Genomic DNA, 23,145 nt, shown 5'->3' on the forward strand with positions numbered 1-23,145 from the left:
CCCTTAATGTCCAAAATTGCCCTTAGTGTCCAAAATTGCCCTTAGTGTTGGGTGGGGTTACTGGGTTATAGGGATAGGGTGGCGGTGTTGACCTTGGGTAAGGTGCTCTTTCCAAGAGCCGGTGCAGACTCGATGGGCCGAATGGCCTCCTTCTGCACTGTAAATTCTATGAAATTATTTTATTTAAAAAAAAAAGAGTGAATATTAAACGTTGTGTGTTCCGGCTACAATATTTTAGGAAAAATTCCAATGGTAACAGATGAATTGTTCATTTATTTCTTTGAATTTGTCGGATTTGTTAACATAGCAAAAAAGACTGGCATATTTAGCTCAATCTCAGCAACCAGTATACACTTAAAATGCACTCTTAATTACATGGGAGCCAACAAAAGTGACTATTTTTTTTAAGATACCCACGCAGGTCTAATTTATTTGTAAAATTCCTTCCTAAAAAGATAATATCCAATTATCCAATTTGAGATTAGATATACATTGCGGGTGTGCAAGGAGTACAACCTAAAGTTGATAAGTTTAAAATTTTCTGTCATAGCAAGTTCATCCTGAAGACTACTTGAACCCCGAGGAGACCCTGAAGATGATTTATAAAACAAAAGGTGTGGAAGCACTTTGCGCATACGTAACAACACTACAATAATTTATCTCTTCTGGACTAGCTCGTGAGCATCCTAGTGTCCAAGAATTTAAAAAATGGTGGAACCCTAGCTCAGAACTAACCTTCAAGTTCTCAAAATTACAAAAATGCATTACTCATAGGTTCTAGCCTCACCCTAGCCCTACCCACATTATTCAATTATATCCAGACAAACACGCAAATCCTCAACATAAAAGGATCTCATCGCCAAATCAACTTTGATGTGTTTTGAGACACATCTTGCTATTTCTGTGTTACAACTTGCCTGAAGAATTTAGGATGCAGCAGGATCACAAAACATCTTCTGAATTAGAGTAATGACTACCTCACAGTGTCACTGAACATCCGGCACATTTAAAAAGCAAACAAACCTGTTACAACTCGAATGTTATGTAAAACCTTTCACTACCTTAGAACAGGCTTTTTCAAAGTGGGGGTCATGACTCGTGGATAGGTTGCCGGCGGGTATAAAAGGGTCGTTGTGCATCCTGAAATTAACATAACTATCCCAAATACCAGGATCAGCAGATTGGGGGGAACAGAAAGAGTGCCACGAAAATGGCTTTTGTGGTGGGGGGATATGAATCAATGCATACCCCTGGAGCAAGAAGCAGAGTGGACTGGTGGACTGAGACATCCCAATAGCAAACCAGATGATTAGTTGGAATTTGGAACCATCACATGGACAAGGCTGAAGCCAAGTAAAAGGACGCCTGTTTGTCACTAATCAATCAGATTCTTCACTGAACTGAAGTCTTTCAATCAACTAAACTTAAATTGAGTAGTTTTTTAGGATCACCCAACAGGTGACTTTGTTCCCATTTCTGTAGAGAAACTAGCATAGACCCCCAATCCTGCAAGCCCTCCACACATACACTCGCTCTCTCATTGGAAGGAGCTTTTGGGAAGCCAAATACCAGTGACTGTACTTCATTGGTTGCAATCTTTGTACTCTTGTCGTTGTGAAGGTGCTAGCAAAATGCAAATCCTTGTTTTCTCCCATCATTCAAACATTGACATCAATCTCATGGCTCTCCTCTGGACTTTGAATATCTCTCTACTTTCATAGAGTCACAGAGTTTTATAGCACATAAAGAGGCTTTTTGACCCATCTTGTCTGTGCCATCCATCAAGTGAATAAAGAAGTTCGGCCAGCTGGCAAAACTGGGTCCCAGGGAAAAAAAGGTTTGAAAAACACTTGTCTTATATAACATACAAAAGTGCTTCAGAGGCAATTAAGTGCTTAGACAATGCAGGAAGTTAATTTGCATAAAGAATGGAACCACAAATAGTAATGAAATAAATTGCCAGATAATCTGTTTTCGCATAAAGAACTCCCCTGCTCTTTTGCAAATGATACCATGGGACCTTTGACATCCCCATCTGAGGGGATGGGCTGCACCTTGGTTTAACATCTAACCCAAAAAGTGCCAAAGACAGCGCGGTACTCCCTCAGTCCTGCACAAGGTACCAGTCTAAATTAGAACATAGAAAATACGGCACAGATTACTTGTTTATGTCTTTGGAGTGGCGTGAACTCACAACCTTTTTACTCAAGAGGAACAGTGCTACCCAAGTCCATCATTGAACAGAAAGAGGCCTACTCATTCAACTCTAACATGGCTGATCTGTAGCTCAACTCTATTTAGGGGCAGCAGGGTAGCATGGGGGGCAGCAGGGTAGCATGGTGGTTAGCATAAATGCTTCACAGCTCCAGGGTCCCAGGTTCGATTCCCGGCTGGGTCACTGTCTGTGTGGAGTCTGCATGTCCTCCCCCTGTGTGCGTGGGTTTCCTCCGGGTCCTCCGGTTTCCTCCCACAGTCCAAAGATGTGCGGGTTAGGTGGATTGGCCATGCTAAATTGCCCGTAGTGTCCTAATAAAAGTAGGGTTAAGGGGGAGGTTGTTGGGTCATGGGTATAGGGTGGATACGTGGGTTTGAGTAGGGTGATCATGGCTCGGCACAACATTGAGGGCCGAAGGGCCTGTTCTGTGCTGTACTGTTCTATGTTACCCATCACATCCCTTAATATCTTTGCCTCATTAAAAAAAAATCAATTTTAATCTTTAATGTTCTAATCATCCTCTCTCCCCGTGTCTTCGTGGGTTTCACACTTACAACCCAAAAATATGTGCAGGCTAGGTGAATTGGCCCTGCTAAATTGCCCATTAATTGGAAAAAGAAGAATTGGGTACTCTAAAGCTAAAAAAATTAAACAAAGTTATCATAATCCTACCTAATTATCCATCCACTAGCTTGGGGAGAGTGGGGGTTACTGTAAATTTTCGATTTCTACTATCCTTCACGTATTATGTAATGTGATTATATTATGAATGGCATGATATGTTTGACAATAAGAAGTTATTTCTGTCTTCCAGTCACATTTCACAGGTAGGAAAATAAGAAAAGTGTGAGATCTAAGTGTGACTAGTTTAAAATTCTTCGCCCAGATTTAAAGTAACCATACGTAAACCCAGAGACCTCCTCAACAGTTATAAGTAACTTTCGAATGGACAGCTATTTATTCCACATTCTTCAGTTGGATGTCATTGAGATAATTTTATCCCATCACCGAATACAGTATTAAAACATCACTCGTGTCACTCATTTTTCACCCAACATCCAATACTTTACATCTGTATTAAATTTCACTTAATGGGTGTCATTGGCTCATTTTCTTTAATCCATTAATCCCAAATTTATATTCACTACCATTACTTAGAACATAAAATTCACTTTTCTTGTTTGGGGGGGGGGGGGGGGGGGGAGGAGTGTGATACATGTGATGTTACGGTATGGGGGGAATTGTGGGTGTTATGGGGCTGTTAGTTGCATATTACTGCTTGTTGCTATACTTGTTGTTATATTTTCTGTAAAAAATTCCAATAAAAATTATTTTTTAAAAAAGAACATAAAATTCACTTCAACTATTAAGTTGCAGAAACACTTGTATTCAAAACCTCAGTGTCATAAAGATTCTGATAGCATTTTTAGGAATCATGCTTTATGTAACTCCTCTGTGGAGAGAATCATGCTATTATTTTTTGAAACTACTACAATCCACAATTTTGACAATTGGATGCAGCTGCAATTGTCTATTGCTCTTGTGCCCATCGATGTGTACTATCCCTCAAGGCCATCTTACTCTGCCTGCAATTATCTCACTTTTCTACTTCCACCTTTGTGTGAGCAGAGATAAATTACCTTCTATGCATTATAAAAATTGAACATACCTTTCAGAGAAATCCTGTGTTTGGGATTGGGAGTCAACTTTTGCAAATGCAAAAAAGGCCCTAGATATGAAAGTCTTTAGCAGAATACTGTGTCCATATAACAGACGTAACCTTAATATAAACAATTGTCCCAAGAAGAAGGTGGAATTTTAAACAGTAGAAATGTCAGTTAAATTGAAGCAATTACTAGAAATACATATGGCATTACACAATTTGGATTATTTTACAGTGTAATAAATCTATGTGCCAGGGACGGCACGGTGGTGCTGTGGTTAGCACTGCTGCCTCACGGCATTGAACCCGGCCCTGGGTCACTTCTGTGTTTGCGTGGGTCTCACCCCCACAACCGAAAGATGTGCAGGCTAGGTGGATTGGCCACGCTAAATTGCCTCTTAATTGGAAAAAAAAAGAATTGGTGCTCCAAATTTATTTCAAAAAAATAAATAAATCTGTGCGCCAGTTAAAGCCTTAAGATTATTTTCAGCCTTCCAAAAATTAGGAAGATGCTGAAATAAACTGAAAGGAGCGTTTCTATTTATTCCATAAGTATAATACAAATTTACCTCAATATGATGGCAAATGAAAACACGCCCCTCTCAGTGAACATACAGAGCTAGACTTCAGCCACAGGATTACTCTGAAACACGGCAGACAAAAGTATCTAGAGTTAACAAAGTAAAGAGACTCCAAAACGTAACACCAATCATTAGTATTCGGGTCAGAAAGAACTGCAATGTACTATTCAATTTCTGAAACGCCCTACTACAACCGAGTCTCTTTGTAAACAAGCTCTAAGTTCAAAACAACAAAACAACTTTTGGTTCAAGGAAAGGTTGATGAGAACTCCAAGCCTGGTGAAACACAACCACACCATTGACATTTGTACAGTAAAATGGCTACTGGGACAACCAAACAAAAAAGCCTCATTGAGAAAATATTAGAGTTCAATTGTACGAGGCATCTTTCATGCCTAGTAAGCTGACAAGATAAGCAGAGTAGGGGTTTAAATGCAACTTTTCTTAAGATGTGCTGATGTTGATCTCTAGCTCGGATAAATGGGGAGTGTTAGCAGCAGGAGGGGTATTATCTGGATGTACAGACTACCTGCCAAATCCATAAATTGCTGGCTGATAAGAAGGTGTGATCAGTCAGCATTGTGACGACTCCATCCATCACGGTAAAAGCCAAATGAGAAAGAATTAAATTTTCAAACGAAAATGTTTTAATCCTCACAAGAACATCAACTGTTAGTGCGGCACTAAACTAAATAGGTGGCCATGATGCAAAGTACTCTAACATGCATATCTGCTTTCCCTGAATGGAGGGTGATGTCAAGCCTATTTGGTAACTCAATAATGCCAGTTGGCAATGTCAGTATCAAAATCTGCACCTTTAGTTTACGACCACCATTTCAAAACTGACATCAAACAAGATTGCCAATATCTGTGCTTATGTGCGTGTGTTTCTGGAGCGATTACTGTCCTATACTCGGGTTCTAGTACCAGTGTACACACTAATTTTTAGAAATTGCTCCCAATGCTATAAGCTAACAAGAGCATTTCCAAATCACACCATTTCCAAGGAATGGCAGAGGAAGTGCCACTACTTCCCATATGGCTGTTTCGTCATGCAGAGCCACGCCAACAGTGCAAGTTCAATTTACATACTGCCTGAAGTTATCCATGAAGCCCCTGCCTTCTCAACCTTGCCCCTTGCCTGAGATATAGCGACCCTCAGGTTAAATCACCACCAGTCAGCTCTCTCTCTCGCAAAGGGGAGTAGTCCATGGTCCTCTGGGACGATGGCAACATTCATTTCACTTATAATCTCACACCTCAGTCTGGTTACATTAGAGTTCCTTGTGTTAGTTTGCTTTGCTTAGTGATCAAATATGGAAATATTATTTTCGTTTCAAGTCAGTTGGTTTTACTTTATTCCCAGTTCGTCTGTGGGTGTCAGCTTGACTCGGTTGGTTGCATTTTTGAAATTTTGAAAATGTCAAGCCCCACACCAGCACTTCGTTAAAGTCTCCAGTACCATTGAGTAAGAATTACTTTATCAGTATTCTGTCGTATCCTTGAGGTAAGATGTTAAACTGAAGTCCAATTTTTCTGAATAAATGTTATAAACGTAGCCCATTTTGATGAACAATGTTTCTTTCATTCTCCACTTCTTCACACACCACCATTCCCGAAACACAGATGGTGTCAATAAGTTTAAGTCGGATTCCAAGTTTTACTTGTTTCCCGTTCATTTTCATTTATAACCTGTTACAATAAGACCACATTAAAATATGTTTTTGGCTCTGCGTCACTGTCCGTGTGGAGTTTGCACATTCTCCCTGTGTCTGCATGGGTTTTGCCCCCACAACCTAAAAATGTGCAGAGTAGGTGGATTGGCCACACTAAATTGCCCCTTAATTGGAAAAAAATAATTGGGTAATCTAAATTTAAAAAAAATATATATATATGTTTTTGGATTGTAAAGCCCATTTAAAGAAAAAAACGATTTTGGATTATGGAACCCATTTATAGGAGAGAATAAACAAATCATGAGCACAAAGCACCAGGTATTTGAGCCAATTAAAACCTAATCAGAAAGGAGAGAACTATGTCCATCAAATACTGCCCATCAAGAGAGAGACAAAATATCTAAATGAAATATTTAAGCTAACAATATGACACAGAAGAACTGGGAAATAAAGTAAAACTACATGAAACCAAAATAATGTTTCCATATTTGATCAGTAAGGCTAGTTAACAAACACAAGACATGCTGTTTAGCTCAATGTGCTGAATGCTCTCCTACTGTCCTGTATGATTCCATGATCTCGCCATTTATGCATCAGACTCAACTCCCATGTGAAAAATCGGTATATTACCAAAAATGATTTGTTACTGGAAAGTCAGGAATGGAATGTAGCTCAACTCCAGCCAAATGGCACAGTAGGTGAAATGGTTTCAGTATTTGTTGACAGGAGGAGAGTAATTCTACAAGAGTAACTGGAGAAAGTAGGGGAGGCATTGCGGGATAGGTAAAGGACACCATTAAGACAGTTAATAGCCAAAGTCGAAAAGTCATAAGACTCAGATGATATCTATCCTAGGTTTAGAAAAAAGAACGGTATTAATCACAATTTTTCAAATGTATTTGACAACAGATCAGACCAAAGGGTGGCAAGTATTATACTCTGTTGAGAAAGAGGAAAAATCCAACTATACGATTAGTTTTACTTCAGTTGCAAGTTCTTTTCTGCAGTTCATAATGCAAAATAAAATTTGTTAGAGGTATGGATTCATCAGGGGCAATCAGCATGGATTGGCAAATGGGCAAATAGTATTCAATTAACTTAATTGAGTTTTTCAGGAAATGAAGCTTATAGGTAAAGAGTAGGTGATTTATGCATATATAAGGAGGCACACGAGCCTTATGGTGAATGCAGAGATCTGTGCTAAAACCTCTTGTTAATCTCTCCATAAATTTTAACAAGAGAATAATATTGAAATTTGATAATGGTACCAAGTGAGAGCATTACAAACCACGATGAAAAATACAAAGCAGCCATTGGCAGAGTGGGCAGATAAAACTCAATACAAATAGGTGTAGTACATTGAGAAAAACAATGAAAACAAGAACAGCACCTAGTACTTATGCAGTCTACAATTAAAAAAAAAATCCCAATTCTGGGGTAATTTAGCATAGCTAATCCACCTACCACCTACCCTGCACATCTTTGGGTTGTAGGCGGTGAGACCCACACAGACACGGGGAGAATGTGAAAGTCTACGCTATAATAACAGGCAAATAGCACTACCATTTGCCAGTACCATAGGAGCCAATTACAATGATTCTGCTTGCAACATATTAAGCATGCAGAGAATAAATACAGTTAGAATCATAGAAACCCTGCAGCACAGGAGACCATTTGGCACATTGAGTCTGCACTGACCCTCTGAAAGGGCACCCTACCTAGGCCCACTCCCTCGCCCTATCCCCATAAATCCATCTAACCTATGCATCTTTGGACAGTAAAGGGCAATTTAGCATGGCTAATCGACTTAACCTGCACATCTTTGGACTGTGGGAGGAAACCAGAGCACCCGTTGGAAACACCCGCAGACACGGGAGAAAGTGCAAACTCCACAATCACCCAACGTTGGAATCGAACTTGGGTCCCTGGCGCTGTGAGGCAGCAGTGCTAACTACAATGCCACTCCTTCAATAAGTTCTTCAATAAATTTACACTCTTGTTAATCCCCTGCAGTTCCAAAATAGCCCTTTACCGTTGTAATTTAATTGAAAAGTAATCAAAATGGAGCCAGAAGGTGAAGGTGTTTGGAAAGGAATAGGTGCTGCTTAATCTTAACATCTAAATATTTGTTCAACCAGTTGAAAATAGATCAAGCCAGCTTCGGTCCACTAGAGCAACACTTATTGCTATCAAAATAACGGTTAGGACAATGGCATTCACAGTGGTTTATGTGCAAATATCACAGCAACCTCAAGCAAGGATAGATGTGCAATTAAAAAACGAGAATCAAGGTGTCACTATCAGACGTACGGTTCTGCTATTAGTTTTGTAAAAATTGTATTTCTCCGACTGATTTCCCATTCAATTTAAATGAACTGAGTGATGTGAAGTTCCTGACTTTTCAGCAGATGATCAATAAACATGACACAAAAAGTTAAGTCATTTCAAGTCTCAAAGTAGTGTGCTAAGTGTTCATTGCTGCCAATCAACCTCTACAAATTTTACAAGTATTACTAGTGTGGCATCTTACTCCTCCAGGTTTTAATTGTTGTCGAAGATTTTTATCCTTATTAAAATTTAGCTTCTCTTTGTATTTTTCCCCTCGCAATTCAATCTCCCTCCCCCCATCTATCTTTTCCCGATATGACAATGGATATCATTCTAACTACACTTCCTTGTTCAAAAGTTGCATTGTTCAAATCACAGTACTTCAATCTTGATGGGTAATGAGATACATTCTAGCTTTCCCTGTGGAGGGCATCACCTCGTCCTTTCTGCTACTGCCAGCAATTTGGCATCGCAAAATATCATGAATATTAACAGGCAATAGAATCTAACCAACTGGGCAAGGGGGTGGGTGGAATCGTGGCAGCAGAGATGACTCTTTGTTGACTGGTTAGAAATTGATTATAGTTTAACTGTTTAGTGCAATTTGCCAACTAGAAGCAGTGTGACCAATACACTCCACGCAAGCAGTGCAGGCTGTACATCTTAAATGCTAAGAATCAGAAATGGAGGAACAAAAAGATTCTAATGAAGCAGATATTTGAGGGCCTCACGGTAGCATGGTGGTTAGCATCAATGCTTCACAGCTCCAGGTTCCCAGGTTCGATTCCCGGCTGGGTCACTGTCTGTGTGGAGTCTGCACGTCCTCCCCGTGTGCGCGTGGGTTTCCTCCGGGTGCTCCGGTTTCCTCCCACAGTCCAAAGATGTGCGGGTTAGGTGGATTGGCCATGCTAAATTGCCCGTAGTGTAAGGTTAATGGGGGGATTGTTGGGTTACGGGTATACGGGTTACGTGGGTTTAAGTGGGGTGATCATTGTTCGGCACAACATCGAGGGCCGAAGGGCCTGTTCTGTGCTGTACTGTTCTATGTTCTATATTTCACTTTTTTTTTTAAAACTATGTAACAATTTGCAATCCTATGCTGCGATTTACACAGAACAATATCCAAAGCATAAATCTGGAAAAATATATAGACAAGCAAGTTGTGCATCAGAAACAATTTGGACGGACAGCATGGTGGTGCAGTGGTTAGTGCTGCTGCCTCACGGCGCCGAAGTCCCAGGTTCGATCCCGGCTCTGGGTCACTATCCGCGTGGAGTTTGCACATTCCCTCCGTGTTTGCGTGGGTTTCGCCCCCACAACCTAAAAAGATGTGCAGGGTAGGTGAATTGGCCACACTAAATTGCCCCTTAATTGGTAAAAATGAATTGGGTACTCCAAATTTAACAAAAGAAAAAGAAACATTTTGGACTTTCGAGGATCCTAGGACATGGATCAGAATCCGTGAAATTCAAAATTTTGCTGGGAATGGCGAAGGTGGGCATGAAATAGTGGTTTAAGATGTTCATTCAGATTTTGAATTTATTTTTTTTTTTTTTTAAAAGAGTACCCAATTCTCTAATTTTCCAATGAAGGGGCAATTTAGCATGGCCAATTCACCTACCCTGCACATCTTTGGGTTGTGGGTGAGACCACAAGTACACGGGGAGAATATGCAAACTCCACACGGACAGTAACCTGGGGCTGGAATCGAACCTAGGTCCTCAGTGCTGTGAGGTAGCAGTGCTAATCACTGTGCTACAGTGCCGTCCCAATGTTCATTAAAATTTAGTACTGCGGCACATGAAGAATCAAAGTCTAGTCAGTTGTGATTTAGAAAGTAACTTGAGTTTCCACCACAAACCAAGGACAAGCACACAGAAGGAACTGAACTACAGTGGCATAGTGGTTAGCACTGCTGCACACGGCATGGGAACCTGGGTTCAATCCCAGCCCCAGGTCACTGTTCGTGTGGAGTTTGCACATTCACCCCTCGTCTGCGTGGCTCACCCCACAACCCAAAGATGTACACAGTAGGTGGATTGGCCATGCTAAATTGCCCCTTAATTAGAAAAAAGAATTGGGTACTCTTATTTTTATAAAAGAAAAGAAAAGGAGAACTGAGCTGGGAAGTGGGAAAAGATAGAAAAGGCCATTTGAAAAATGCCATAGTTAGGAGGGAAAAAAATTGTTGGTCATTGGAATATAGAAGAATATCAGGGAGTTAGTTGGAGACTATTAATAGATTTCAAAATTCTGAAACATTCGAAAAGAAAAATATATTGCTGCTGGATCAACAAGAACAAAGGGCCAAAAAAAACCAACAGGAGAATTAGAACAATTGATTTTTTTAAAATTTAGAGTGCCCAATTCTTTTTTCCAATTAAGGGACAATTTAGTGTGGCCAATCCACCTAATCTGCACATCTATTTTGGTTTGTGGAGGGGAGGCCCACACACACACGGGAGAGAATGTGCAAACTCCACATGGACAGTGACCCAGGATCATAGTTGATTTACCACAAATGACTACTGGTGTGCAGACCATGCAAAAGGGATTCATTATGTATTTGACAAGCAGACACAGACAGGGAACAGTGAGGGCTAATGCAAACAGGTGTGATGAGCCATATATGATTTTATGACTATTTTTCACCCAATGTCTACAGCGGACAAGTGGAGAGCTAGTTCAGTAAACCTCTACAGTCCACATAACAGAGTAACCCAAGTTAACTTTCCCATTCCAAGGCAGATGGCAATCAGTAATGTTTCACAGAAATATTTAGTATTTGTTACAAAAAGGAAAATGGCTGACTTAATTGACATGTCTGAATTTGTGATTTTAAAATGTTATTTCCTCTTTAGATTCCCCAAGCTATCCGGAGAGAGACCAAGCAGAAGACTTACTCCCAGGTTTCTGAGAATGTTGGTCGGCAACCAAGCACTAGATGATGTACAAGAAAGGCACAGTCTGACTTGACCTCAGAGTCTCCCTTCCATCTCATTCATAAACACTCCAAATACCCTTCCAAGGCAGGAGGTCAGCAGGCAAAATTACACCCATGGATTTTTACCCTAAAATTTTGGCACAAACCAACATGTTACAGCTGGGTGTGTTCCACTATCTATTCACTTAATTTACTGCAGTCAATAAATCTTCAAACAAATGCAAGACAATGTGAAATATTTGAGCCAACTATGGTTCATGCATTACAATGCTCAACCGAAAGAGTTTAAAATTAGCATTTCTTTCAGTCACTCCTTGGTGTCTAAAGTTTCCAAAACTATTAGAAAATATTTCATCCTTGCGTAATCTGAGAAAGTCTACTTTCACCAATGATCATACAGGATTGCTCAATCAACCTATTGTGTTTGAGTGTTCTAAACCCAAATCAACTGTATAAAATGGCGTGCAGATCGATTGAAGCAGAGAACTGTTCAGCAATTGCAGAAATGTAGGTTTAACGGAGTTAAAAATGAGAAAGATTTGAATTAATTTTTTGCATTTAGAGTGAAGAAACATGGTTATCATCCCACATATTAGATTTTACCAGCACGTGTGCATAAACTATGTAAATAGTTTTTAAAATATTTCCTGATTTATATAAAGTTTGTTTTAAAAGGCCAAAATTCATAATTTGTTACAAATTAGTCCAGACTCTGCAGAATAACATAAAGTCTCAACATACAATAGAGCAGTGTACAAAGCTGTATGTACACCGACAAATGCTGGATTTAACCTGTGTTCTACAGTTAGTTTCCATCTCCTTCAATATCTAAAACAAGATTATGTTTGATCTCTAAATTAGATGTTATTAATTTCACATTACCCCTCCCTTCCAAGAAAGGCGTTGTCACATAATATTGGGAGGTAATTTAAAAGATTCTTATTACATCATTTCACCACATTGCACAGTCACAATACATTAGAAACAATCTAAATCATGAATATAATTCCGCCACATATAACTTTACACAAACCATGCCTGAAAAGTTAGCAAATTATTTTGTGCATCAGGCGTCACACGAGAACCATCCCAAAGTAACCAAATAATCCTGCAAAAACCACACAGGTCAAATTTTCATCACAGGACTAGCAGTGATAGTTTCCGTGCACACATGTTTAACCAGCAAATACTATCTAAAGCTTGAAACCCGAGGTTCATTTCATATATTTCAGGATTTACACATTTAATAACCCTCACACATACTTGGGAATACTGGCAGAGCTTAATTTGCTGAAAGAATATTCCATGTTTGCCCAATTGTTACAGTAGTGGCGTCTTGGGTTATTTGTTGAGTGGGAAAAATCAAATGTCTCCGGCTCACCTTCCCCCAACCCTGGTGGATCTTTCCATCAATGCTGGCTCTCCCCTGCTGTCCAACATCTTCAACACGAGGGTCTCATTAAATATTACATGGAAAATCTTATGGACAAACTCTTTAAAGTACTACAAATGAGCTTTGCAATGTTTCATTATCTTATGTGAACCAATTTAATAAACCTCAAAATTCACAATTTTTAGTGATCACACTGACTGTCAAAATGTTTCAATATGACCTAATCATTTTAATATTAGAGATTGGTTGATAGCTTCCAAACTGACCATGGACTCCTTACTACTCAAGACACCATAAATCCTCCCCCAAAAACATAGTTAACACACTCTGAACAGAATTTACTTTCCTATCTTAATACATCGAAGTAAAGTCAGCCATCCTTAGTTACAACTTTCTAATACAATTAATTGCCTCATTTCCTTGTTTAACTTTTTAAAATATAGCTTGTAAAAGATCTATTGCTCAGAACACACGCTTGACACGGACTACTGTAACTGTTAATATAATGCATGCATGTGTATTGTTGGACCGTTACATGGCAATACTGTATCACAACGGTTTATTTTCTAACACACCCAAACAATCCTCTCTGTTTAATAGCTTTAAGCAATGCCGAATTTACAGCCTTTTAGCTGGGAAAAATTATATTCCTGCACTGTGAGCAGAGCAGCCCAGGCTGCTCATTTATCACTCTCCCAGCTGCTGCCCAATCTCAGATATTACACCAAGCTCCGCAGTGAAACCGGTCACTCACTTTTTCTTGTACTCATCTCGTTCCCTCTTCACTTTGGCCAGCACATTGTAGAGGGCCCGCAGCTCAGGGGTAATGGTATCGATCTGAACACCGACTCCGTCCGGGTGGGTCCAAGACACGCCGGGTCCCTGCACCGTCTCCAGGCCGCCTCCCACCTTCCTGATGTGAGTGAAGCTCCAAATGGTCCCGGGGAGGCGGCTCGGGTAATGGTGGTGGTGGTGAGGCAGAGAACCCGAACCGGGGGTGTAAGCCGAGCCGGCACCGGGCGTGTAAGCGGAACTGGAGCCGGCACCGGGAGTGTAACCGGCACCAGACGTGTAAGTGGAGCCGGCACCGGGCGAATAACCAGCACCGGACGTGTAAGTGGAGCCGGCACCGGGCGTGTAAGCGGAACTGGAGCCGGTACCGGGAGTGTAGCCGGCACCGGGCGTGTAAGCGGAACTGGAGCCGGTACCGGGAGTGTAGCCGGTACCGGGCGTGTATGCGGAACTGGAGCCGGTGCCGGGAGTGTAGCCGGCACCTGGCGTGTAAGCGGAACTGGAGCCGGTACCGGGAGTGTAGCCGGCACCGGGCGTGTAAGCGGAACTGGAGCCGGCACCGGGAGTGGAGCCGGCACCGGGAGTGTAACCGGCACCGGGCGTGTAAGCGGAACTGGAGCCGGCACTGGGAGTGTAACCGGCACCGGGAGTGTAAGCGGAGCCGGTCCCAGGACTGTAGCCGGCACCGGGCGTGTAAGCGGAACTGGCGCCGGTACCGGGCGTGTAATTGTAGCCGCCGACCGAGTAACTGTAGGAGGTGCAGTAGTCCAGCCGGGTCTGGGTGGCCACGGCCCGGCTGCGGCCCAGCCGGCTCCTCTGCAGCCCCTGGGCCGCCTGCAGCTGCTTCTCCAGCAGCTTGTTGCGCCGCTCCAGCTCATGGACCTTGGCCAGGAAGCAACGGAAGCGCAGGTTGAGGGTCTTGAGGTGGCTGATGTTGGAGCCCAGGTCGTTCCGCAGCGCCAGGGTGACGGGGTTGGGCTCGGACAGGCCGCAGCTCAGCAGCGGAGGCATCGCCGCCGGGTTCATGGTCGGGGCTGCGCTTCGGGGACTCAGTGACGCGGCCACGGGCAGGAGCCCATGGCCCGGGGTAGGAGAGAGAGATGAGCTGGACAGGGAAGGGCCGGACGTCGTCGGGGATTGGAGAGCTCGGCCTGGGCCACACGTCCTCGCTGATCGACCACCTCGGAGCGGAGTAGCGTCGCGCGCTGCCGGCTTCAGGGTGACTGTGGACCCGCAGCGTCAGGACAGGGGGGCGGGGATGCCACAGGCCCCGCCTCGCCCCTCCTCAGCCTGAGCGCGCGAGACGCATTCCCGCGGGCGAGGGGCGCGCTGCCAGTCCGCTCGCGCTGGAGCGGTTGATGGAGTGGCGCGAGCCTCGAGGCAACCGTGCGAGGTGGAGAGCCCAACCCCGAGGTATTCCCGCTACCCTCCTTTCCTAAAACGTACATCTTTTTAAACCGAGCTACTTGATCATTTCTGACTGAAATCGCTGTCTCATCATTTTGCTTTCCTTGCATCTTGCAGTCTGCAATGTTTTTTTTTTCCTTGTCCCTATTTTTGTCTTCGGATTGCGGGGGTTCATCATTGGAGTCATCGAGTTTTTAAAACCAGCACAGAAGGGAGACTCTTAGTCCCACCGTGTCCGAGCCGCCTATCAAGGACCTATCTACTCTAATCCAGTTTTCCAGCAAATGCCAAGGCATTTCAAGTGCTCCCCCCGCCCCCCTTCCTCTTAAATGTTGTGAGAGTTCCCGCCTCGACCACCCTTTCCGGCAGTGAGTTCCAGCTTCCAACCACCCTCTGGGTGAAAAGGTTTTTCCTCAAGTCCCCTCTAAACCTCCTGTCCCTTAACTTAAATCTATAAATCATGCTCCAATGTATTGCTAAAGGGAAAAGCTCCTTCCTCTCCACCCTATCTGCCGCTCTGCCATTCACACCTATGAACACACCTTTAGTTTCTTTAATTGCCCCATTACTACTCCCTTTGGCTCTATCCTATCAACTAATTTGTCATTTAATGCCTTCTGCTATACCACAACTTTCCATTTCCATTTCCCCCCATACATTTGACTAATTTGACCTATTATATTTCCAACTTTAGACAGTTATGATGAAAGCTCATCAATCTGAAATGTTATCTCTGTTTCTCTGTCCACCGATGCTGACAGATATGCTGAGTATAAAATGCTTTTTCTGTTGTTTTTTCAGATTTGCAGCATCTGCAGAGTTTTGCTTTTGTAACTTTGACCACGTTTTTGGTCACCTGTCCCAATATTTCGTTGTGGTTTGGAGGTTGAATGTCATAAGAACTAGGAGTAGTCATCTGGCCCTTTGAGCCTGCTCCACCATTCAATGAGATCATGGCTGATCTTTTGTGGACTATGCTCCACTTTCCTGCCCAAACACCATAACCCTTTATTCCTCAAAAAAGTACCTATCTTTATCTTGAAAACATTTAATGAAGTGCCTCACCAGCTTCACTGGGCAGGGAATTCCATAGATTCACACCCCTTTGGGTGAAGAAGTTCCTCCTAAACTCAGTCCGAGGGCAGCACGGTGGCGCAGTGGATTAGCACTGCGGCCTCACGACGCCGAGGTCCCAAGTTCAATTCCGGCTCTGGGTCACTGTCCGTGTGGAGTTTGCCATTCTCCCCGTGTTTGCGTGGGTTTGGCAATCACAACCCAAAGATGTGCAGGGTAGGTGGAGTGGCCATGCTAAATTGCCCCTTAATTGGAAAAAATGAATTGGGTACACTAAATTTAAAAAGAACTCGGTCCTAAATCTACTTCCCCTTATTTTGAGGTCATGCCCCTTAGTTCTGCTTTCACCCGCCAGTGGAAACAACCTCCCCACATCTATCCTATCTATCCCCTTCACAATTTTATATGTTTCAATAAGATTCCCCTGCATCCTTCTAAATTCCAACGAGTACAGTCCCAGTCTACTCAACCTCTCCTCGTAATCCAACCCCTTCAACTCTGGGATTAACCCTCCAGTGCCAGTACGTCCTTTCTCAGGTAAGGAGACCAAATCTGAACACAGTACTCCAGGTGTGGTCTCACTAACACCGTATACAGTTGCAGCATAACCTCATTTGACATATTTGTCATGAAATCATCAGCAAAAGAGTGGAAAGAGTTGGATGATGGTGCGTTGAGGAAGGGAAAAATTAAATAAATACAGAGAAAATATAATGGGAGAGAGGATATATAATCTGTGTTGGGTTTTATCACATCACAGATTGGGGATAATCTAATTAAATACGGAATTCACTCGTACTGTCCCAGAAAAATATTCACTATTATTTACTCCTGTAAAAAATTAAATCATGTAGTAATTTGGATTCAATTATTTTAATAAAAAACATACAATTTTTGTGCTATTTATATTCATTTTACAATTAAACAATATTGAATTAAGGATAGACTGTGTTCCATACAGGATTGAATAATTCAGGGTGGCACAGTGGTAGCATTGCTGCCTCATGTGCCGAGGACCCGGATTTGATCCCGGCCCCGGGTCACTGTCCGTGTGGAATTTGCACATTCTCCCCGTGCCTGCGTGTGTCTCACCCCCACAACCCAAAAAGATGTGCAGGGTAGGTAAATTGGCCAGGTTAAATTACCCCTTCATTGGAAAAAAATAATTGGGTACTCTAAATTTATTTAAAAAAAAGAATTGAATGATTCTGATAGGAGCAGTCTGCCGTGCAACATCATAATATGAGCAACATGAAGGGATTATTCCACCGCAGTTTGAGAGAAATACCAAAACATGGAATACTATCACATTCTAACCAAGAATAATTCTTAATCAAAACAGGTCACTCAGCCCAAATGGTCTATGCTGGCATTTATGTTCCACAGGAGTCCCTTCCATCCATTTATCAAACGTATATCCTCTATTCCCGTTAGCCTCATGTGATTATCTGGTCCCCCCCAAAACACATCTATGCTCTAATCCTCAACTACCCCTTGCCATTGTGTTTTCCATCTTTTGACTGCACTTTGGGTAAATCATTTTCTCTTGAAATTCCCACTGGATTTACTAGGAACTGTCTTATAATTCTGAACTCTAGTTTTGGACACCCTCGGGAGTAGAAACAGTTTCTTTACATTTATTATCTTAAATACCTCCATTAGGTGACCTTCGACTTTCCCCTTTCCAGAGAAAAGAGCACTGGCTGTTCAACCTATCCTGATAGGTATTGCCTCTCAGTTTTGGTATCATTCTTGGGAATCATTTTGCAACTTCTCTATATCTATATTTTTTATTGTGGAGACATAATATTCCGAGTGTGATGTCACCAGAATTCTGTACAGGTTTAGCATATCTTTGCTTTTTAATTTTCTTTAAATAAATTTAGATTAGCCAATTATTTGTTTCCAATTAAGGGGCAATTTAGTGTGTCCAATCCACCTAACCTGCAGATCATTGGGTTGTGGTGGTGAAATTCACGCAGACACGGGGAGAATGTGCAAACTCCACACGGACAGTGACCCGGGACCGGGATCAAATCCAGGTCCTCAGCATTGTAGGCAGCAGTGCTAACCACTGCACCGCCATGACGCCAATTACTTTTTAATTCTATCCAGAAATTAACTTCAGTAATTGGTTTGGTTTTCCTAATGGCTATAGGATGACAACTCCCTAAACAAAACTCATTCTCAGACTGAGACTAATTCTGACCCGGCAGTAGCTCCTTGCCATTTTCAGTTGAAGACTGAGAGTAGGCTGTACAGTTCTCAGGGCATCACCCTAATAGTAGCCTATCATTCCACAGTAATAACTGCCTCAAGATTTTCCCATTCTCATACTTCATAAATATGATAAGACTAGCCTCCCAATTGGCACAGCTCATGGGAATAGGAGGAGGCCATTTCAACCCCTTAAACCTGTTTTGCCATTCATGGCTGATTTGTCTCTCAACTGCCTTTACCCTCCTTAATTCTGTATCTCCAACAATATCTGCCAATATCTGTCTTGTAAATATGAACTGATCTCATCTACTATTCTCAAACAATGAGTAAATCATAGACATTAGGCTAAAGGTGACAGCTCACTCTGCATAGATCCACTGAGGAAGCTTCCTCAAATTGGTATCTGCAGATTGAGTGTAATTTCCATGGGATGCTTCTCAGAATCTGAATCATTCCTAGAAGAAAGCCAATCTTGACAATGGCAACTCAAAAGCTTTCCCCCAATTTGGAACTAAATGCAGTCCTTAGTCTGATGAGGACTGCCGCTGTGTGCAGCTCCAATAGGGGCAGTTCCTCGGCTTTGACAATTTTAAAATTAATTCATGAGATATGAGCGTTGTTGGCAAGCATTTATTTCTCACCCCTAATTACTCCTGAAAAGGTGGTCGTGAACCACCTTGAACTACCGGACTTCTTGTGGTGGAGATGCAGCCACAACATTTAGGGAGGGAGTTCCAGGATTTTGATCAAGTGACAGTAAAGGTATGGCAGTATATTTCCAAGCCAGAATTATGTGTGACTTGGAGAGAGACTTGCAAGTGGCAGTATTCCCATTTCATGTCCTGTGGCGATAGTGAATTGACAACAGGGACTGGACTTTGTACCTGGGAGTCCTTAGTCAACAATCTGCACACAGGTAACAGATACCTGGAGGTCATTGGTACAGAGGTGGCTTTGGCCAGTAGCATCTGTAACTGAGCATTCCTTTTCTCACCCCAAAATGGGGAAGGAGCTGGAAAAGGTACAATAAAAATAGGCTGTCCCATTTTTTCCTTACTGGGGAACTACACGCTGCAGGATCAACATCTTTGTAGTCAAAGAAAGAAAGCATTATATTTTGCAACTTGGAACGTTAGAACACCTGGGGGTGATCTCAAGGGTGATAGCCCAGAAAGAACGAATGAGGCAGAGCCGCAGCAGAAAAGGAAAGACGAGGAAACAAATCCTGCATTCTAGATCCCAATACCTTGTGGGACATCTTGTCCCATGTTCGAAAGATCTGTTGATCGAGAATCAGTCACATGAAGACCAATGACTGAAACTTGCCCCTTTTGAATGTAAAGGAGTGTATGCATGGAAGAATGATGGGTTGGGTGGCATAGTGGTTAGCACTGCTGCCTCGTGGCACTGACAATCCGGGTTCAATCTTGGCCCCGGGTGACTGTCCGTGTGGAGTTTGCACATTCTCCCCCACAACCCAAAGATGTGCAGGGTAGGTGAATTGGCCATGCTAAATTGCCCCTTAATTGGGGGAAAAAAAGAATTGGGTGCTCAAGTTTAGTTAAAAAAAGGAAAGAACGATGGGTAACGCCATGAACATTGTCAGAATCATTAAGGATGAAAAATCTGAGTAGATGACACACTGAACATGTACAACCAATTTGAGGTGAGGTGATCTTAAAACGGCATTTAACACAGTAAACACATGGTTAGCACTGCTGTCTCACGGTGCCGAGGTCCCAGGTTCGATCCTGACTCTGGGTCCCTGTCTGTGTGGAGTTTGCACATTCTCCCCATGTTTGTCGGTTTCACCTCAACAACCCAAAGATGTGCAGTGTAGGTGGATTGGCCACGCTAAATTGCCCCTTAATTTGAAAACATTAATTGAATGAATGAAAATCACTTATTGTCACAAGTAGGCTTCAAATGAGGTTACTGTGAAAAGTCCCGAGTCACCACATTCTGGCGCCTGTTCGGGGAGGCTGGTACGGGAATTCTAAATTTGGGCATTCTAAATTTAGTTTTTAAAAACATAGTAAACAGTATGGAAAAGGTAAATGTGGAAAATTACTTCTAATTAAATTGCAAGAGATGGACAAGGGAACACTGATTCAAACTAGTAAAAAAATAAATTTAGGAGTAATATCAAAGATATCTTCATACACAGAGTAATCAATACATGGAATGGGTTTCCAGTTGAAACCCTAAGATTATTATTAACAATTAAATGCCAAAATGGGGATCAGCTTTAGGGTCTTTCTCAATGGATGAACTAAGATGGATCAATTTGAATGTCTCACAAACATTAGGCAAGAAAACAGTTCTGAAGAAGGTATCTCCACAGATGCTGCAGGCCTGTTGAGTATTCCCATCATTTCTTGTTTTCATTTCAAATTTCCATCATCAGAAGCATTTTGCTTTTGTATCAGAAAATTGAGCGTAATGGCTGGATCATTTCGCACTCGGGTGCTAGAATGGTTATCACTCATTGTTACTGGCAAAAGGCTGAGCAGAACCAAGCATGCTGATGGCCTCATCTCTCACATCATGAGAAGGTGATTTTTGATTCAAGTAGTACGTTGGTTGGCAGTTTGGTGGACCAATCTGCCACACAGATTTGAGCAAGAGGCCAGAGCATTGTCTTCGCTCCTCTATGTAGAGAATGGAGATTTCTGTGGATGGTTAGCGTAAATGTGTCGGAGAAATCCGTTTCTGATTTGGCTTACAGTAGTGGACAGCATGGTAGCACAGTGGGTAGCACTGTTGCTTCACAATTCCAGGGTCACAGGTTTGATTCCCAGCTTGGGTCACTGTCTGTGAGGAGTCTGCACGTTCTACCTGTGTATGTGTGGGTTTCCTCCGGGTGCTCCGGTTTCCTCCCACAAGTACCGAAAAATGTGCTGTTAGGTAATCAGGACATTCTGAATTCTCCCTGTAGTACCTGAACAGGTGGCGGAATGTGGCGACTAGGGTCTTTTCACAGGAACTTCATTGCAGTGTTAATGTATGCCTACTTGTGATAATAAAGATCAGTATTATTATTAATAATGACCTGTGATATTCAGCCCATTACTGCAGACCCATGAAATTTGTCACTGTACTGGAGGAATGGTGCGTGATGGTACAAATAGATGTTTCATCTCTACATTTTAATATATTCTTACTGACAGAAATACTTGTATTTATTTGACGCATTTTACAATCACCAGATTGCCCCAAAAATGCTGTATAGTTAATTAATTATTTCTAAAGTGTAGTCCCAGTTATAATGGAAGAAACGTGACCTCCATTGCTGCAGTGCAAGATCCCATAAACAGCAATGAAATAAATAATTATATAATCGGTTTTCGTGATTTTGATTGAGAGATAAATATTGGCCTGGCTAGTTTTGTTTATCTCTGTTTCCTGTTACGTAACGTATTAATAATACAATTAAAGGGCAGCACGGTGGCCTAGTGGTTAGCACAACCGCCTCACGGCGCTGAGGTCCCAGGTTCGATCCCGGCTCTGGGTCACTGACCGTGTGGAGTTTGAACGTTCTCCCCCGTCTGCGTGGGTTTCGCCCCCACAACCCAAAAATGTGCAGAGTAGGTGGATTGGCCACGCTAAATTGCCCCTTAATAGAAAAAATAATTGGGTAATCTAAATTAAAAAAAAAAATAATACAATTAAATTTCACCTTGAATCTCCTAAATTTTCACATTAGGTATGGAGAGCTTATTAAATTAGTTTTGAAAGCCTAGATATACTTTAAGGAGTCTGACAACACCAGGTTAAAGTCCAACATGTTTGTTTCAAACGCTAGCTTTCGGAGCACTGCTCCTTCCTCAGGTGAATGAAGTGGTATGTTCCAGAAACATATATATAGACAAATTCAAAGATGCCAGACAATGCTTAGAATGCGAGCATTTGCAGGTAATTAAGTCTTTACAGATCCGGTACATACTCGTGTGACTCAGCCAACGTTGTCTACCTCATACACTGCATGAAAGGACGTCCCTAAGAGTGGTACATTGACGAGACCATGCAGACGCTGCGACAACGAATGAATGGACATTGTGCGACAATCACTTTAAAAAAATAAATTTAGTGTACTCAAATAATTTTTTTCCATTTAAGTGGCAATTTAGCGTGTTCAATCCACCTAACTTGCACATCTTTGGGTTGTGGGGGGCAGCACGGTGGCACAGTGGTTAGCATTGTTGCCTATGGCGCTGAGGACCCGGGTTCGTATCCCGGCCCTGGGTCACTGTCTGTGTGGAGTTTGCACATTCTCCCCGTGTCTGCATGGGTTTCGCCCCCACAACTCAAAAGATGTGCAGGATAGGTGGATTGGCCACACTAAATTGCCCCTTAATTGGAAAAAAATAATTGGGTACGCTAAATTTATTTTAAAAAAATCTTTGGGTTGTGGGGGCGAAACCCACGCAAACATGGGGAGAATGTGCAAACTCCACACGGACAGTGATCCAGAGCCGGGATCAAACCTGGCGCCTCGGCGCTGTGAGGCAGCAGGGCTAACCCACTGCGCCACCGTGCTGCCCATCGCGCGACAATCTCCAGGCAGAAATGTTCCCTTGCAGTCGGGGAACACTTCAGCAGTCAAGGGTATTCAGCTTCTGATCTCCGGGTAAGCGTTCTCCAAGGCGGCCTTCAGGATGCGCGACAGTGCAGAATCGCTGAGCAGAAACGTATAGCCAAGTTCCGCACACGTGAGTACGGCCTCAACCGGGACCTGGGATTCATGTCGCATTACGTTCATCCACCACCATCTGACCTGGGCTTGCGAAATCCTACCAACTATCCTGGCTTGAGACAATTCACATCTCTTTAACCTGGGGTTACCCCTATC

At 42.5% G+C, this 23,145-nt stretch overlaps 1 protein-coding gene across 4 annotated transcripts in view; it reads right to left on the reverse strand.

Annotated features, from left to right (window-relative positions):
• The window catches only part of iffo2b (intermediate filament family orphan 2b), a 64,966-nt gene extending 50,087 nt beyond the window's left edge, over positions 1-14,879 (reverse strand). For 2 of the 4 annotated variants that reach the window (XM_038822287.1, XM_038822285.1), the window contains exon 1: positions 13,555-14,879. In XM_038822287.1, the coding sequence (XP_038678215.1) occupies positions 13,555-14,618 (1,064 nt within the window). In that variant the 5' untranslated portion in view covers positions 14,619-14,879. The remainder of the gene's footprint in view (positions 1-13,554) is intronic. The other 2 variants (XM_038822284.1, XM_038822286.1) reach the window with 2 other exon arrangements.
• Between the last annotated feature and the right edge of the window lie 8,266 nt (positions 14,880-23,145).

This window comes from Scyliorhinus canicula, chromosome 16, assembly GCF_902713615.1.
Source record: "Scyliorhinus canicula chromosome 16, sScyCan1.1, whole genome shotgun sequence".
NCBI lineage: Eukaryota > Metazoa > Chordata > Chondrichthyes > Carcharhiniformes > Scyliorhinidae > Scyliorhinus > Scyliorhinus canicula.